General features: G+C 44.7%; 1 protein-coding gene across 1 annotated transcript in view; it reads right to left on the minus strand.

Annotated features, from left to right (window-relative positions):
- Window positions 1–12,641, minus strand: part of Ak7 (adenylate kinase 7) — a 65,886-nt gene extending 53,245 nt beyond the window's left edge. The window contains exons 1-4 of the mRNA XM_042692814.1: window positions 12,540–12,641; window positions 6,631–6,819; window positions 6,046–6,048; window positions 2,057–2,165 (exon numbers count right to left, since the gene is read on the minus strand). Coding sequence (XP_042548748.1) covers window positions 2,057–2,165; window positions 6,046–6,048; window positions 6,631–6,819; window positions 12,540–12,641 — 403 coding nt within the window. The remainder of the gene's footprint in view (window positions 1–2,056; window positions 2,166–6,045; window positions 6,049–6,630; window positions 6,820–12,539) is intronic.
- Window positions 12,642–17,678: the final 5,037 nt, after the last annotated feature.

The raw sequence follows: 17,678 nt of genomic DNA on the forward strand, positions 1-17,678 counted from the left end.
AGGACAGTGTTATACAGAAGTGTTCTACTTTTCCAAGGGCCACTCCTCCAATACATAGGTAGTATTCTTCTGTTGCCATTTCATGAATAAGTTCCAGTCAGTCCCAAGGCTGCATTCCACTTCTCTGAATTTAAGCCAAAACATAGCTTTGCTGTTGATCGAATTCAAGGGTTGGCAAAGTACTGTGTGTTTTTCTATAGATAAAGTTTTATTGGAATGAAGGGTACTAGGAGGGTGGTTGACTCACAAAGTCAGATGTATTATTGAGTCCTTAACAACAGCAACACAAAGGTTGTGACCCCTGAACTTGTCTGCCTAAAACAAAACTATTGAAGGCATTGAAATGAAGATCTTTGCGGATCTGCTAGTGTGCTCTCTTTTGTTCAGGCTGATGGAGGAGATGGATCACAAAAGCAGCAAATTTCTAGACACCAACTTATTCTCTTAGAGATTACTGTCCTGTTCAAAGCGTTTGCAAAATATAAGCATTCTCAGCTTGCCTTCCCAGATCTTTGTCGTCAGACAACATTTGCTGCATTGGATCCCTGTTCTCCTGAAGGCAAATCTTACTCCTGTGGGCTTTTCTTTTCTTAAAAAAAATCCAAATAGCTTTATTAGAGCTGTTCAAACTTCAACTATTATTACTAGTACAATTCAAACTCCTGTGTGCTTTTCTTATGAGCCTGAGGCCTCTCTCTGTTGTCCATGACAGCTTCTGTGTGCACCTTGGGTCTCTTGACCATCAGGGGGTGAGCTGTTGGGCTCTCTGCATTTCTCCTTATACCACCGTACTTTTTTCAACACCCACCTCTGTAAGGAATGACCATGGAGGGCTGGAAAGGTGGCTCAGTGGTAGAGCGCTTGCCTTGCATGCCTGAGGCCCTGGGTTCGATTCCTCAGCACCACATAAGCAAAAAGAAAAAAGCCGGAAGTGGCACTGTGGCTCAAGTGGTAGAGTGCTAGTCTTGAGCTGAAGAGCTGAGGGACAGTGCCCAGGCCCAGAGTTCAGGCCCCACGACCAGACCCAAAAAAAAAAAAAAAAAAGGAATGACCATGGAATGGGCCAAGATGGAATTCTGAAAGGTAATATGCCCTTTGTTTTATTTTGTTTTTGTTAGTTGTGGGGTTTGAACTCTGGGCTTGGGTGCTGTTTCTGCGCTCTTCAGCTCAAGGCTAGCGCTTTACCACTTGAGCCACAGTGCCACTTCTGGTTTTCCAGTGGTTTATTGGAGATAAGAGTTTCATGGATTTTCCTGCCCAGGCTGGCTTTGAATCATGATCCTCAGATCTCAGCCTCCTGAGAGGCTGTAACTAGAATTACAGGCATGAGCCACCAGCGCCCGGCTCCCCTTTGTTTTGATGACTGAAAATATTCCATTCATCTGAAGTACCTACCAAATACACCTCACATATAAACTTTACTCCTAGCACTCAAGAGGCCAAGGCAAGAGGCTCATGAGTTTGAGGTCCAACTAGGCTACACAGTGAGATTCTGTCTTCAAGCAATACCATCAACAATAATGACAGAAGAAACCCGGAAGTTGAGCAGTGGTGGCTCAAGCCTGTAATCCTAGCTAATCCAGAGAGTAAGATCTGAGGATCACAGTTCAAAGCAACTCTGGGCAGAAAAGTATATACGTCTCTATTTCCAATTAACCAGCAAAACTGCCGGATATGACTCAAGTGGTAGAGCACCAGAGGTGGGCACCGAATCTCGAGAGCTTGAGGCCTTGAGTTAAGTCCCTAGTACTGGTGCCAACACAAACAAACAGAAATAAACCAGAAGTTTTTCCTCAGGCATATTCGTTAGTATGGATGTCATACCTTGTATATTTCTTGGATCAGTTTTTCTATGACTCTTAGGTAAAGTAGCTGTACAAAAATAGCATCCCTTACCATTATCAGATGTTGCTAGAGGATAGAGCTAGGGTTTAGTAGTCCAACCTTGGCTAGCCTGATGGAAGCCTTAGGTTCTCTCCTTACACACACACACACACACACACACACACACACACACACACACACACACACACAGATGGGAGTGTGCATCACTGACCAGAGACTGCCCATAAGGCTTCTTCTATTTGCTGTGAGTACTCTGTGATATTATAAATGGTAACATCGCACTCCATCAGCCGGGTGAGGAGGTCATCCCGAGATATGGTCTGAAAAGAGAATTGGCAGTCATTTGCATCAAGACATGGCCGTCCTAATTTGTAGACAAAGCAGCAGCCTCCACACTTCATGTGCTCCATGGGGGAGTCTCACAAGCACAGTCTGCATGAGCATTGCTACTTCAGATCACTAGCTGGCTCTCATCGGCACGCCGTTTTGAGGTAGAAACAAAGAAGTTTGTGAAAAGAACCTGAAACAGAAGATTATAAACTTGCAAAAATGATCTCAGGTACTATTTCTACCTGTTGTTTTTGTTTTTTGTTTTTTTTTCATTTTTAGGTCCGGTCATGGGGCCTGAACTCTGGGCTTGGGCGCTGACCCTCAGCTCTTCAGCTCAAGGCTAGCACTCTACCACTTGAGCCACAGCGCCACTTCCAGCTTTTTTCTTTTTGCTTATGTGGTGCTGAGGAATCAAACCCAGGGCCTCAGGCATGCAAGGCAAGCGCTCTACCACTGAGCCAACTTCCCAGCCCCTATTTCTACCTGTTGTAAAACTCTACTTCAGAAGGGAAGACTTAGAACGCACTAGAAGAAAATATAAGGTGTTTAAAATGCACTTCAAAGGGGCTGGGAAGGTAGTTCAGTGGTAGAGTGCTTGCCTTACATGCATGAGGCCCTGGTTCAATTCCTCAGCCCCGTATAAGCAGAAACAAAACAGGAAGGGGTACTGTAGCTCAAGTGTTAGGGCGCTAGCCTTGAGCCAAAGAGCTGAGGGACAGTACCCAGGCCCAGAGTTCAGGCCCCAAGACCAACAAAAAAAAATCATCTTCAACTCTGGGAAAGGTTATTTGAACAATTTTATAGCACGAATCCCTAAAAAGTACTATAAAGCCATTCATCTGCACAGTCTGGAGGTCCCTAAGATGGAGGAATCTGCTCTCTCTAGGGACGTTAGGAATCTTATTATACTTGACAGTGGAATTTTTTAATTATATCATCTTATAATAGGTATGCACTGGTTTATGTATGTATATTATTGTAAAGATACTATACAGAGGGGTTATAGTTACATGAGCAAGGTAATGGGTCCATTTCCTATTGAGCAGTTACTCCCTCCTTTGTTTTTCCCCTACTATCCCTTTCCTCCTCACCTCCCCAAATCCTTCCTCCCTACCAAAGTTGTAAAGTTCTTTTTCAACATAGTGTTTAGATTTTTTTAAACTTTTATTTTTGTTTTCCTCCTTTGTACTGGGAATTGAACCCAGGATATTGTATTTGCTAGGTAAGCCCTTTACCACTGAACCACATCTCAGCTCGAGGGAATATTTTTACTATACAGAAACTTTTTTAGGTGCCTATCCTGGGGCTTGAACTCAGGCCCTGGCCCTGTCCTTGAGGGTCCCTAGGGTTATAGGCATGAGCCACCAGTGCCCACCAAGATATGGAAACTTCTGGGATGAGAATGTAGCTTAGTGGTAGAGTGCTTGCCTAGCATGCATAAATCCTGGGTTAGATTCCCCATTACCACATAAACAGAAAAAGCCAGAAATGGTGCTGTGGCTTAAGTGGTAGAGTGCTAGACTTGAACAAAAGAAGCTCAGGGACAGTGCCTAGGCCCTGAGTTCAAGTCCAGTGACAGGTAAAAAAAAGATATAAAAATATACAGTTCTGCTGGGCACCAGTGACTCATGCCTATAATCTCAGCTACTCAGGAGGCTGAGATCTGAGGATCTTTCCTGTCAGCCAGGGCAGGAAAGGCTGTGAAACTCTTATTTCCAATAAACCATCAGAAAATCGGAAGTGGTGCTGTGTCTCAAGTGGTAGAGCGCTCACCTTGAGCTGAAGAGCTGAGGGACAGTGCTCAGACCCAGAGTTCAAGTCCTATGACTGAATATATACATATATACATATATATATATATATATATGTATATATATATATATATATATTTCTCACACTGGACAAAAGTAACTTGTTTTTATAATTTTTTTTTTTTGGGTCCGGTCGTGGGGCCTGAACTCTGGGCCTGGGCGCTGTCCCTCAGCTCTTCAGCTCAAGGCTAGCGCTCTACCACTTGAGCCATAGCGCCACTTCCGGCTTTTTTCTTTTTGCTTATGTGGTGCTGGGGAATCGAACCCAGGGCCTCATGCATGCAAGGCAAGTGCTCTACCACTGAGCCACCTTCCCCAGCCCTGGACAAAAGTAACTTGTGATGGTTGGATGTGGCATATGGCATGGATACCAGCCGATTTCTCCATAGGAGGTCCCATGGACCAAACTAGAATTGGCATATGTCCTGAGTATCAGGAATTCCCCAGAGCTCCCTCACCAGTTGCCTTAAAAATAGAAACTTTTTCCAGGCAGTGCTTTTCTCTGTGTGCTGTGTCTAAATTTCCATCTATAAATAAATATATATACATATATATATAATTTTGTTATTATTAAGGTGTTGTACAGAGGAGTAACTATTTTATAAGTCAGGTAGTGAGTACAATTCTTTTTTGGACAATTTTACCTCTTTCTTTGCTTTCTCCCAGTTTCCCCCTCCCATGCCTGCCCACAATTTACGTAGTTCACTTTCCATATAGTGTCTGCTGAATACCATGAATACATTTGTTTATCCTTCTCTCCATCTAAAAGGACAAAAAGAAATCCCAAAGCAAAAACAAACACCACTACTACCACCAACAAAACCCATGTTTCCATTTTTTGAAATTTACTTCCATAAATAGCATTTTAATTGTTTTTGTTTTTTTTTTTGTCGGTCATGAGGCTTGAACTCAGGGCCTGAACACTGTCCCTCAGCTCTTCAGCTCCAGGCTAGTGCTCTACCACTTCAGCTACAGCACCTCTTCCGTTTTTCTGGTGGTTTATTGGAGATAAGTGTTTCACAGACTTTCCTGCCCGGGCTGGCTTTGAACTGCGATCCTCAGATCTCAGCCTCCTGAGTAGCTAGGATTACAGGTGTGAGCCACCAGCGCCTGGCTAGCATTTTAATTGTTAAGAAGAGTTACAACTAAGACTGTTCTCCTTTAGTCTGTATGTGGATGATCAGAGTCCTGTACAGGTTTTCATGTCCAGTTATATTTCAGATTTACCATCCACATTTGAGAGAAAACATGCACAGTTTGTCTCTCTGAGCTTGGCTTACCTGACTTAATATGATTTGTTCTAGGTCCATACATTTCCTTGCAAATGACATAATCTTATTCTTTTTAATAGATGAGTAAAATTCCATTGTGTGTATGTACCACATTTTTTGATCCATTCATCTGTTGTAGGGCATCCGTGCTGTTTCTGTAACTTGGCTATTGTGAACAGTGCAGCAACGAACATGGGTGTGCAGGTGTCTTTACCATATACTAACTTATGATGTTCTAAGTAGATGCCCAGGAGTGGTATGGCTGCATGGTAGGGAAGCTCTATGTTTACTGTTTTTGAGGAATCTCCCAACTGCCTTTCAGAGTGGTTGTACTAGTTATTATTCCCACCAGCAGTGCAATAGGGTTCCTTTCCCCCACATCCCTGCCAGCATTTTTGTTGTTTGAATTCTCTATGTTGGCCAATCTGACTGGGCTGAGTATATTTCTCATTTTACAAGAGCACTGGTTATACAGAAGTACAAGCTCAAGCTTATCTTAACGACTTCCTTTTATATATTTGTGCTGGTGGTGGAGCCTGAACTCTGGGCCCCGCTGCTGTTCCCTTAGCTTTTCCCCTCAAGGCTGGCACCTTACCACTTGAGCCACAGCTCCATGCATATATATCTTTTGGGTGGTTAATTGAAGTTGGGAGTCTCACAGACTTTCCAGCTTGGACTGACTTGAGATCTTGATCCTCAGATCTCAGCCTCCTGAGCAGCCACAACTATAGGAGTGAGCCACCGGTACCTGGCTAGTAAGTGTACACATTCATGGAGTGATGAGTTACATGCTGAAGGTTGCGCAAAGATGAAGGAAGACTGCTCCAGGGGCAGCATGAATAGAACTGCACTGTAGGTTGCTCAGATTAGCAGACATGTGGAGGGAGGAGTTGCCTGGAAGAAGACTGCCCCCCTCTCCCACACAACGCACACACACTTCAAAGAGTATTTAAGTGTCTCAGGGTAAGGGTTATGTAGAATCTATCACGTGGTGGTAGGACTGTTGTTTAATAAAGCAGACACATGGTGTGTTACTCCCAAATGACTCCTGATCCAGAAGACAAAGGCCCTCACCAGGGTCCAGAGTCATCTGTATCACACAGAGTGAGATAGTCACAAAGCACACTAGAGAGAAGAATTTTATAAACCCAAATGTCCAGTCTACAGCTATGTTTTCCAAGAATATCTTGTTTAAAATCTTTGTTTTGGCCAACAAATTAAAGTGGATTCTACATGGTTTATGGTCCTATGCCCTGCCATGCTCCTGAGTACAGGGAAGAGGGCAGAACAGAGTGGTGAGGCACTGGAAAGACATTGGAGAGAGGGGCGTTTATCCTGCGTCTGTGCTGACAAGAGCCACGTCATGGCCTTACCGAGTACGTCTCCACAGCGAAGTCTGGCCGGGGGCTTTCAGGCTTGGACAGGGTGCCCACAATCTGGAAGGTGCCCTCCCTCTGTCTGAATAAAAAGGCCTCCCGGGCCGCTGACTTGGTGTCATCTTCCTCTTCCTCCTCCTCTCCAATTTCTTCAAGCGAAGCCCCAACAACACAATTGGATAGATACTGCAAGAAAACAGAAAGTTCACCCGGACTAATCATGAATTAGAGCAAGAGTTGCTAAGAGCTTCTGCACAGTGAGAGAGACAAGGCTTAAAATGAGCTATTATTCCAAAAGCTAAGGCTGGGGTGGGGGTGGGGGGCATGCTGTCTTCCATCTCATTTAGATTGATTTAATTCCCACAGTGGTGAAATGTTGGGGGTCCCATCATGCTTTCCATTTTACAGACAGAACTTGGGCTCAGGGTGTCTCAACAACTTGACTGGTGAATGACACTTTTGTGCACCAACCAGAGATAGAGCTGGGCTCCCGCAAAGATGACTATATTGTAATGCAAGCCATGAAATAGTCTAAATTTTTCTTTTCTTTCCTCCCTCCTTCCCTCCCTCCCTCTCTTTTTTCCTTTCTTCCTTCCTTCCTTCCTTTCTTCCTTTCTTTCTTTTTTGGTTGGTTGTGGGGCTTGAACTCTGGGCCTGGGTGCTTCCCTGTGCACTTCAGCTCAAGGCTAGCGCTCTACCACTTGAGCCACAGCTCCATTTCCGGTTTTCTGGTGGCTTATTGGAGATGAATCTCACAGACTTTCCCACCAGGAAAAGCTTTGAACTGTGACCCTCAGATCTCAGCCTCCTGAGAAGCTAGGATTACAGGTAAGAGCCACTAGCACCTGGTCTACATTTTTCTAATATCCCATTATTATTTTTGTGCCAATACAGGGGTTTGAATTCATAGCCTTATGCTCTTGCTTAGTTATTTTGCTCAAAGCTAGCACTTTACCACTTAGGCCATACCTCTGCTTCCAGCCTTTTCTGGTTAATTGGAGATAGGAGTCTCCCTTATTTGTCTATGTGATGGCTTTGATCCTTGATCTTCAGATCTTAGCTTCCTGAGTAGCTAGGATGACAGGTGGGAGCCACTGGTACCTGGCTAATATCCACATTATTATTATTATTATTATTATTGTAAAAAGTAAAATGAAAAAGATGAGATTAATTTTAATATTAGTTTATTTTTTCTTCAGTGGTGGGAATCAAATCCAGGGCCTTGAGTATGTTAGGTAAGAGCTCCGCCACTGAATGGTATCCCGACCTCTAAATCTCCTTTTTAATCTAGCATATCCAAAGTGATACCAAGTCAATGTATTAGCAGCATAAAAACTATTTTTTATGGAGCTTAGAATCAAACAAGGTCTTATATATGTTAGGCAAGTGCTCTACCACTGAGCCCCACCCAAAAAAGCCTATAAAAATTCTTACTAGCTCTTTAGCATCCTTTTTTGCAATGCAAAGTCTTTGAGATTTAGTGTGCATTTAAACTGAACCACACTTCTCCATTTGGACTTGCCACACTTAAATGCTTGTGGCCACATGGGCTAATGACTACTACATTGACTAACAGAATAGAATTGGTATGACTTGCATATGAAATGATCCACCAAATGATCTGCCCCTTCATGTATTTGAAGGGATGATTTTCATCTGGCCATGCTATTTTGGGAGGCTCTAGAAACTTTTGGATATAGATCTACCTGGAGGAAGTAGCTCACTGAAGTCCAGTATCTTGTCTCTAGTCCTTTTCTGTCTCTGATTCTCCATCTCTGCCCCTGTCTCTGTCTCTCTGCTTCCTGTCCACCATGAAGTGGATGGCCTCTCAACATGTTCCTAAGACCATGATGCTCTGCCTCACCATGGGCCTCAAGACTATCTCCTGCACAGAGCCCAAGGACTATGCACTGAGACCTCTGAATCCATGAGGCAAAATAAATCTTTCCTGCCTTATGTTGTTTATGTCATTTAGTCACAGCGACTAACACAAGAACAAAGTCAGCCACATTTCTTTTTTATTTTGCAGAAGCTATGTTTGGCAGTGACTTGTCCTGTGTTTAAGAATTTCATTCTGGGCCGGCACTGGTGGCTCACGTCTGTAATCCTAGCTACTCAGGAGGCTGAGATCTGAGGATCGCAGTTCAAAGCCAGCCCGGGCAGGAGAGACCGTGAGACTCCTATCTCCAATAAACTACCAGAAAACCGGAAGTGGCGCTGTAGCTCAAGTGGTAGAGCGCTCGCCTTGAGCTGAAGAGCTGAGGGACAGCACCCAGGCCCAGAGTTCAAGCCCCACGGCCGACAAAAAAAAAAAAAAAAAAAGAATTTCATTCTGGGCTGGGAAGGTGGCTCAGTGGTAGAGTGCTTGCCTTGCATGCCTGAGGCCCTGGGTTTGATTCCTCAGCACCACATAAGCAAAAAGAAAAAAAAGCCAGAAGTGGTGCTGTGGCTCAAGTGGTGGAGCGCTAGCCTTGAGCTGAAGAGATGAGGGACAATGCCCAGGCCCAGAGTTCAGGCCCCATGAATTTCATTCTTTGGGCGGGGTGGGGGATGTGGTGGGGACGGTTAGCAGTGATGATAAGGGAAACAAAGGAGGAGGCAACAATGCTTGATAAGAAATGTACTCATTACCTTGCTCATGTAATTGTAACCCCTCTGTACGATATTTTCACAATAAAAAACTTATTAATAATAAATTAAAAAAGAATTTCATTCTTGCTGGGTGCCTGTTGCTCATGCCTCTAATCTTAGCTACTGAAGAGGCTGAGATCTGAGGATCGGGGTTTGAAGCCAACTTGGGCAGAAAAGTCCCCATGAGATTCCAATTAATTAATCTCCAATTAACCACTCAAAAATTGGAAGTGGAGCTGTGGCTCAAAGTGGTAGAACATTAGCCTTTAACAAAAGAGCTCAGGGACAAGGTCCAGGCCTTGAGTTCAAACCTCACAACCACTACCACCACCAACAAAAATTCTCATTAATGTGATTACTTAATTTTAATTTTTATATTAAACCTTCAAAAATGATTGCAACATTAACATACCTTGGGAATAAACACATAATAGAAACAATCAAAGTTCCTAACCCTCACATACAGTGATTTGAAAAAAAGTATCCAAATTAACATACATGGAAGGTCAATATCCCTCTTTTTTTAAAGTATCCATCTCTTATTGGGGGATATTTCTTTTCTTTTTTTTTGTCAGTTGTGGGGTTTGAACTCTAGGCCTGGGTACTGTCCCTGAGCTCTTCAGCTCAAGGCTAGCACACTACCACTTGATCCACAGCGCCACTTCTGGCCTTTTTTTCTGTTTATGTGGTGTTAAGGAATTGAACCCAGGGCCTCATACATGCAAGGCAAGCACTCTACCACTGAGCCACATTACCAGCCCCTGGGAGATATTTCTTCCAAGAATATTACACATGTTTTCACTTATATTTCAAGCAAACATGTTCAATTTTACTGTCTCATTCCTCAGAGGAGAAGACTGATATCTAGCAATAAGCAAGTTGTCCAAAATCACAAGGAGAGAAATGGCTAGTAAGGCATATTCCAAAAGGGCAGTATGACTAAAATGAGAGGCATGTATCATTTCTTGTGTATTTCCTATTCCTGTTCCCAGGTTGCTTTGTACAGATTTAGGATAGTTATCAAGAATTTCTAAAGGGAGAATGAGGTTAAACACTAATTATAAAATTACATTATTAAAGATGCTTTTGAGCTGGACGCTTGTGGCTCATGCCTGTAATCCTTTCTATTCAGGAGGCTGAGGCTGAGGATCATGGACAGTTTGAAGCCAGCTTGAACAGGATAGTTTATTAGATTCTTTTTTTTTTTTTTTTTTGGGTCCGGTCGTGGGGCCTGAACTCTGGGCCTGGGCGCTGTCCCTCAGCTCTTCCGCCCAGGGCTAGCGCTCTACCACTTGAGCCACAGCGCCACTTCTGGCTTTTTTTCTTTTTGCTTATGTGGTGGTGAGGAATCGAACCCAGGGCCTCAGGCATGCAAGGCAAGCGCTCTACCACTGAGCCACCTTCCCAGCCCCAGTTTATTAGATTCTTATTTCCAATAAACTACCAAAAAAAAAAAAAAAGCAAGAAATAGAGCTATGGCTCAAGTGGTACAGTGTTAGCCTTGAGCAAAAGAAGCTCAGGAACAGCACCCGGGCCCTGAGTTCAAGCCCCAGGACTGGGACCAAAAAAAAAAAAAATGATGCTTTTGAGAAAAATCCTCTCTCCATACAAGAAGTAGAGATTTTATTGTAAAAATATTCTATAACCTCTGATCACAGATCAAGAGCCAGACTCCCTTTTGTCCCTCATTTCACATCTCAATTGCATTGTCTGCCTCTTTCACACACCCCAGTGACCTTCCATTGGATTTAGAATATAAACCAAACTGCTGAGCAAGCTGTGGCGCAGTCAGCCTCTGTGCCTCTGGGTGTGACTCTGCTTCTTTATGCAATAATTATTGACGGACAGCTGACCGTGTGTGTCACTGCTTTGGAGGAGAGGAGGGGCACATTGTACCTATCCTATTCTTCATGAACCTCTTCCTTCGTTAAAAAATAAAATAAAAAATTATGTGTTGCCTAGCAAGCACAAGGTCCTGAGTTCAAACCCCAGCACTGGCAAAAAAAAAAACTAATTTATGACTGCATGTGATAAAGATAAACATAATCTTTGACACTAAAATTTCATTTGTTTCCTTCTGATAGTAAACAAAATTAAAATGCTTTTGTAGATTGCTGAAAGTCTTGTGGGACCTGGGAATAGTGCCAGCCGTGTTTCCTGAAGATCGCCCTGGAAGTCCTGTTTCATGATACCCCAGAATGTCAGATTCACGCCATCTTCCATGAGAGCTCTGTCATGAAACTGCTCTCTCCCATCAGCCATCCATGACCTCATCCTGTCAGTCCTTCCAAGAAGGAAGGTATGTCCACACTTGGACATACCTTGTTTATTCAAGCATCACACTGTCTGCATCCTTTTGGGAGGAACAGGGTCTTTGAAGGAGCAACTTTTTATGTCTTATTTATTGTGAAGTTTTCTGTGTCCTGCATAGTGCTTGGTGTGCCTTGAATGCATGAGTCCCCTCCTCCCTGCCTGCAGAGGTGGGAATACTTAACATTTTCTTGGGGAGCCTTTGAGATACTTTCTGTATATAGATGTTTCTCTCTCTCCCTATCTCCCCCCTCTCTCTTCTCCTCTCTCTCTCCCTCTTTCTTTCTCTCATATAATATATATATATGACATCTATCTGATATGTACCTATCTTGTTTTTCTCCATATGCTGTCTCTCTCTATAGATACATCGATAAAATAAGACTGTTTTGTCCCTTTATGGGTAGGTGGAAGGTCCTGTGCATTGAACCCAAGGGTTTGTGCATACTAAGCATGCATTCTGCCACTGAACTGCATCCCCAGCCTATCCTGTCTTTTTTAATGCTTTTTTTTTTTGGGGGGGGGGTGTCTGGTTGTGGGGCCTGAACTCTGGGCCTGGGCGCTGTCCCTCAGCTCTTCAGCTCAAGGCTAGCACTCTACCACTTGAGCCACAGCACCACTTCCGGATTTTTTCTTTTTGCTTATGTGGTGCTGAGGAATCGAACCCAGGGCCTCAGGCATGCAAGGCAAGCGCTCTACCACTGAGCCACCTTCCCAGCCCCTTTAATGCTTTTCTTTAAAAAAAAAAAGTTCCTGTTTTTAGATTTGTTTGTATCTTTTCTCCTTTTGCAAGTCTCCAAACACCTGGGCTTCCTTCCAGGTGGGGGGACTTACCGAGGCTGGCTGTGTACTGGGGTCCTGGAGGCCCTGATGGTGCCCAGGCCGTAGGGCCTCCCCAGGGGAGGCCCCCGGACATGGACTGGGGACCGGGTGAGGGAGGCTGGCTCTGGGTCGCTGCCGCTCACCTTTCCAATATTACTGCTGCTGTAGGTGTCCAGCAGGTTTATAAACACTCTCTGGATCCGGATAACTCTTTCGGCCTGGTTAGCACCTTCCTCTTCGCCCATGGTAGTAGCTGCGCTGGTTGCTAAGGTGAAAGAGTCGCGTTGGTTGCTAAGGAGGCAAGCCTGAGCCCGCAGAGGCTAGGCCTGTCAGTCTCTCTGAGGGCGGGGCTGGGCGGGGCTCGGGGCGTGGCCTTGTGCGGTCGTGCAAGGCGGGGCTCTGGCCCTGGAGGCGGGTCTGCAAGCCGTGAGGGGGCGTGGCGTTATGGGAAGGGAGGGGCTCCCAGCCCTCGGGGGCGTAACTGCTAGCTGCGAAGGGGCGTGGCGTTCAGGAAGGAGGGGTTCCCGGCCCTCGGGGGCGTGGCTGCTCCGATCGGGGCGGGGCTCGGCCCTCGGGGGCGGGGCGCCTCTCTGGCGGCCTCCCCGAGGGCTGGAGGCAAGGGTGCTGGCGTGACAGCGCTTTGCAGCCCGGACTCGCGCGGGTCCGCCGTCCTCCGCGTGCCCTCCGCAGAGCGCGTCTTTAGAGCGCACTTTCTGGAAGCCCCTCATCGTCAGGACTGTGTGATCGCTGTTCCCCTTCCTCTCCTTCGTGTGGAAACTGAGGACACAGCCCAGGGACCCCCTGACCGGACGACAGTGGGCGGTGGCTGTGGAGCCACGGGTGCCGCGGAGGACGGGGCCATTCGCAGCATCACAGGAAAGGGTGGCACGGGGCTGTGGGGAGCGGGGCTCGGGAGCCGCGGCGTGGGCGAGCTCCACTGCCTGCGGGCTCAAGTGGTGTCACCTTAGCAGCTCCGCTAGGGGCCATCGGTGCCACATTCCCAAAAGGATGACGCTTAGACGGCGGTCGCTGAAGCGGCTGGAACAGGTGACAGATGACAGGATAGTCGGCTTCTTTAATGACTGGACCTCAGAAGCTGTGCAAATGAATGGATCCCTTCGATTGTTTTGGGATAGTCTTACAGAGAAATACTTTTGCTCTCTTTCTTTTTTGGTCAGTCGTGGGGCTTGAACTCAGGGCACAGCTCCACTTCCGGTTTTCTTGTGGTTTATTGGAGGTAAAAGTCTCATGGACTTTCCTGCCCGGGCTTTGAACCATGATCCTCAGATCTCAGCCTCCTGAGTAGCTAGGATTATAGGCATGAGCCACTGGTGCCTGCTTGTTTTAAATATTAGCTTATTAAATGTACAGTCAACCCTTAACAAATATAGCGGTTGTGTTGTGTGTCCCTCCCTCCCTCCCTTCCTTGCTTCCTTGCTTCCTTCCTTCCCTCCTTCCTTCCTTCCTTCTTTTCTCTTTTTTCCTCTCTCTCTCCCTTTCTTTCCTTCTTTCATCAAGGCCTGAATATGTAACCCATGATCCTTCTTTTTCAGCTGAGTGGATTAGGTTATATGCACAAGCCACTACTCCTGGCCCTTGTTTCATGGGTGCTTTCAAACAGATGTGTTCCAGGATTTTGAGAGCTTGGAGGTGCAGCACTGAAACCATCTGTGGGTGACGGGACCAATGTTTTTATCCTTCCATGGGCTTTTAAGTTGGTGGCAGGCTAGGAGTTACCTATACTCCCCAGCCTAAAAGGGCTATTAGGATTAGAGAAAACATGTACATGCATTTTCTAACGTGTTTTCCATCAATAAGATGATTGTTTGCTTTTAGTAAGGTTGAGGCACACTTCAACAAAATTTTTTTATTAAATCGTTTTAGAACTGTGGACTTAGTTCAACTGGTAGAGCACTTGGCTGGCATGTATGAGGCACTGGGTTCCATCCCTGGTGCTGCAAAGTCAAACAAGTACATTCCAGTTTTTGCCCCCTATTTTTATGCATATTGTTTAAACTTCATTACTCAGGAGGCTGAGACTTGTGGACTGTGGTTCAAAGCCGTCTTGGGCAGGAACGTCTTGGGAGACTCTTATCTCCGATTAATCAGCAAAAACTGGAAGCGGAGGTATGGCTTAAGTAGTAGAATGCTTGCCTTAAGTGAAAAAGCTAAGGTTCAGGGCTCATGCCTTGAGTTTAAACCCTAGTACACACACACACACACACACACACACACACACACACACACACACACACACACACACACACACACACACACACACACACACACACACACACACAAAATCCCAAACCCCACAAAACTTCATTTCGATAAACTGATGGAAATTGGACATGTGTAAGCTTATTGTGATTTCATACCACAAGAAAGTCTTGTTAGTTTAAATGTAAATATTTTCATAAAACTAGTGCAAAACTTGGAGTAAACATACCTTGGCATTCTTTTAAATGACTTATTGAAATATTCTAAACTGTCACTTGATTGCTCATTTTTAGTCTGCATTTTCTATGAAGATAGGTAAATAGGAAATCGGTTGTGTGTGTGTGTGTGTGTGTATGTGTAAGGGAGTTCTGGAACCAATCTGCATGTTCCAGAACCTCTCTGTTCCCTCTTATTTCCTTTTAGCAACCAGACAACACCGTGTTTTTGAAAACTGGAGAGAGCATAGTGCAGGCTGCCATGGAAGAAACTCCTGCTCAGTACCCATCCAGCAGCTGCTTGCAGTTTGGGAAGTGTAATGACTGGACCTACAAGGAAAGGAGGTCATTATGGGAAAAGATGTGTGATCTTTTCATGGTCATGCTCTCTTGGGAGGCAGACGCAACTCAACAATGCTTCTTGCTCAAATCCCACAGCTACTGAATTAATCCTCTCACGGCTAATTTTGGTTCTGGGTTTGAAGGTGGGGCCTACTAAGCTCTAGCACTGAAATGTACCTTCAATCAGGAATTTCCTTCTTTTTACTAGTTCATATAAGCAAATGTGTAGAAAGTGTGAAAGAATATTAAACAAGATTTTATCACCTATTGTGAATGTTTCAAACTATTTTGACTTCTTGTATCATATATATATATATATATATATTTTTTTTTTTTTTTGGCCGGTCATGGGGCCTGAATTCTGGGCCTGGGCGCTATCCCTCAGCTCTTCAACTCAAGGCTAGTGCTCTATCACTTGAGCCACAGCACCACTTCCAGCTTTTTCTGCTTAAGAGGTGCTGAGGAATTGAATCCAGGGCTGCATGCCTGCAAGGCAAACACTCTACCACTGAGCCACCTTCCCAGCCCCTCATATGAATTTTGAAAATAGATTATAGTATACAGTTTTATATTCTAATTTTTTGTTTTTTGGTCGGTAGTGGGGCTTGAACTCTGGGCCTGAGTGCTGTCCCTGCGCTCTTCAGCTCAAGGCGAGAGCTCTACCATTTGAGCCACAGCAACACTTCCGGTTTTTGAGTGGTTTATTGGAGATAAGAGTCTCATGGACTTTCCTGCTCAGGCTGGCTTTGAACTGCGGTCCTCAGATCTCAGCATCCTGAGTAGCTAGGATTACAGGCGTGAGCCACCAGCACCCAGATATATTCTAATTTCTATGTAGCATATTTTTCCACATTACTCTTTTCAGTTTCAATCATGGAATATCGTTTTTCCATCAGAAGGATAGAGCATAATTTGCCCTTTTAGAGCTTGCCAAGTTTTCACTGGAGAAAAGCAAATGCCTTTTGTAGTGTTTAATCTTTTGAATCATTTCCCTGTGCTACCAACCTTTTAAAAACTTTTTCTTGCCAAGTATTGGTGACTCATTCATGCCTGTAATCCTAGCTATTCACTCGGAAGATCTGAGGATTGTGGTTCAAAGCCGGGCTGGGCAGGAAAGTCTGTGACTCTTACTTCTAAGCAAGCAGCAAAAACACAAAAATGGGGCCGTGGCTCAAGTGGTAAAGTGCTATCCTTGAGTGAAAAAGCTAAGGGACAGTATTCAGGCCTCAAATTCAAACCCCAGTCAGTACAAACACAAACCACAACATTTTACCACTCACCCCCCCCCCCCCCACACCAGTTTTGAGGATAGAACTCAGGGCCTTGTACCTGCTAGACAAGCCTGTTACCATAGTCTCAGCCTGTTGAGTCTCCAAAATTGCCCAACTGGTCTCAAATTTGTGCTTCTCCTCCCTCAGCCCTCCAAGTAGCTGAGACTACAGATACATGCTGCCATCGTGCCTGGCACTATCCATTAGCTGTTTGCAAAAGCTCTCTTACAAATATTTCAAGAAAGGTTTCTAACCAAATGTAAGCATGCCCCTCATGAAATTCTGGTTATTTAAATAAGAGCATCTGAAAAACAACTAGGTGAAAAGGCCCCATTTTCATTTTTGTTGGTTATAGTCTTAAACTCAGGGACTCAGTACTATCCCTTAGCTTTTTTGCTCAAGGCCCACAACTTCACTTCTGGTTTTCTGGTGGTGAATTGAAGAGTCTTATGGACTTTCTTGCCTGGGTTGGCTTTGAACCATGGTCCTCAGATCTCAGCCTCCTTAGTAGCTAAGATTATTGGTGTGAGCTACTAGTGCCTGGCTCCCATTTTCTTTCTTTTTTTTTGGGTCTGGTCATAGGGCCTGAACTCTGGGCCTGGACGCTGTCCCTCAGCTCTTCAGCTCAATGCTAGCGCTCTACCACTTGAGCCACAGCGCCACTTCTGGCTTTTTTCTTTTTGCTTATGTGGTGCTGAGGAATCAAACCCAGGGCCTCAAGCATGCAAGGCAAGCTCTCTACTACTGAGCCACCTTCCCAGCCCTCCCATTTTCTTTTACATGCATGTAATTTACTTTGATCACATCCGCTTCCTTCCATTAGTCTCTATCCGCTGAAAGCCCAGTTATTTTAAGTACTTCCTTCTCGTATTATTTTTTCTCCATATATTTTTTTCTATTCAGAACATCTTTCAAGTGTTCCTTGGAATCTGTGCATTTTTTTTCTGAGTTGTCTGATTATATTATTTTCCTGTTATTCTATTCTTTAATTTTTTTCTATTTTCGTATTGATTTCTGTTAATTTTAAGACTTTGCTTTTCCCTTAGAAGTAAAATAAGGTTACATTCCTCCAATGGTGTAAATGGAAGATTTAGTGATTAGGCCTCTTCTGTATCTATGTAGTTTCACTAAAGTCCTGATTTCTTTTTTCTTTTCTTTTCCTGGGCCTTGAACTCAGGGCCTGGGCTCTGTCCCAGAGCCTCTCTGTGCTCAAGGCTAGTGCTCTACTTGAGCC

This window comes from Dipodomys spectabilis, unplaced genomic scaffold (assembly GCF_019054845.1).
Source record: "Dipodomys spectabilis isolate Male_0828 unplaced genomic scaffold, ASM1905484v1 ptg000157l, whole genome shotgun sequence".
NCBI lineage: Eukaryota > Metazoa > Chordata > Mammalia > Rodentia > Heteromyidae > Dipodomys > Dipodomys spectabilis.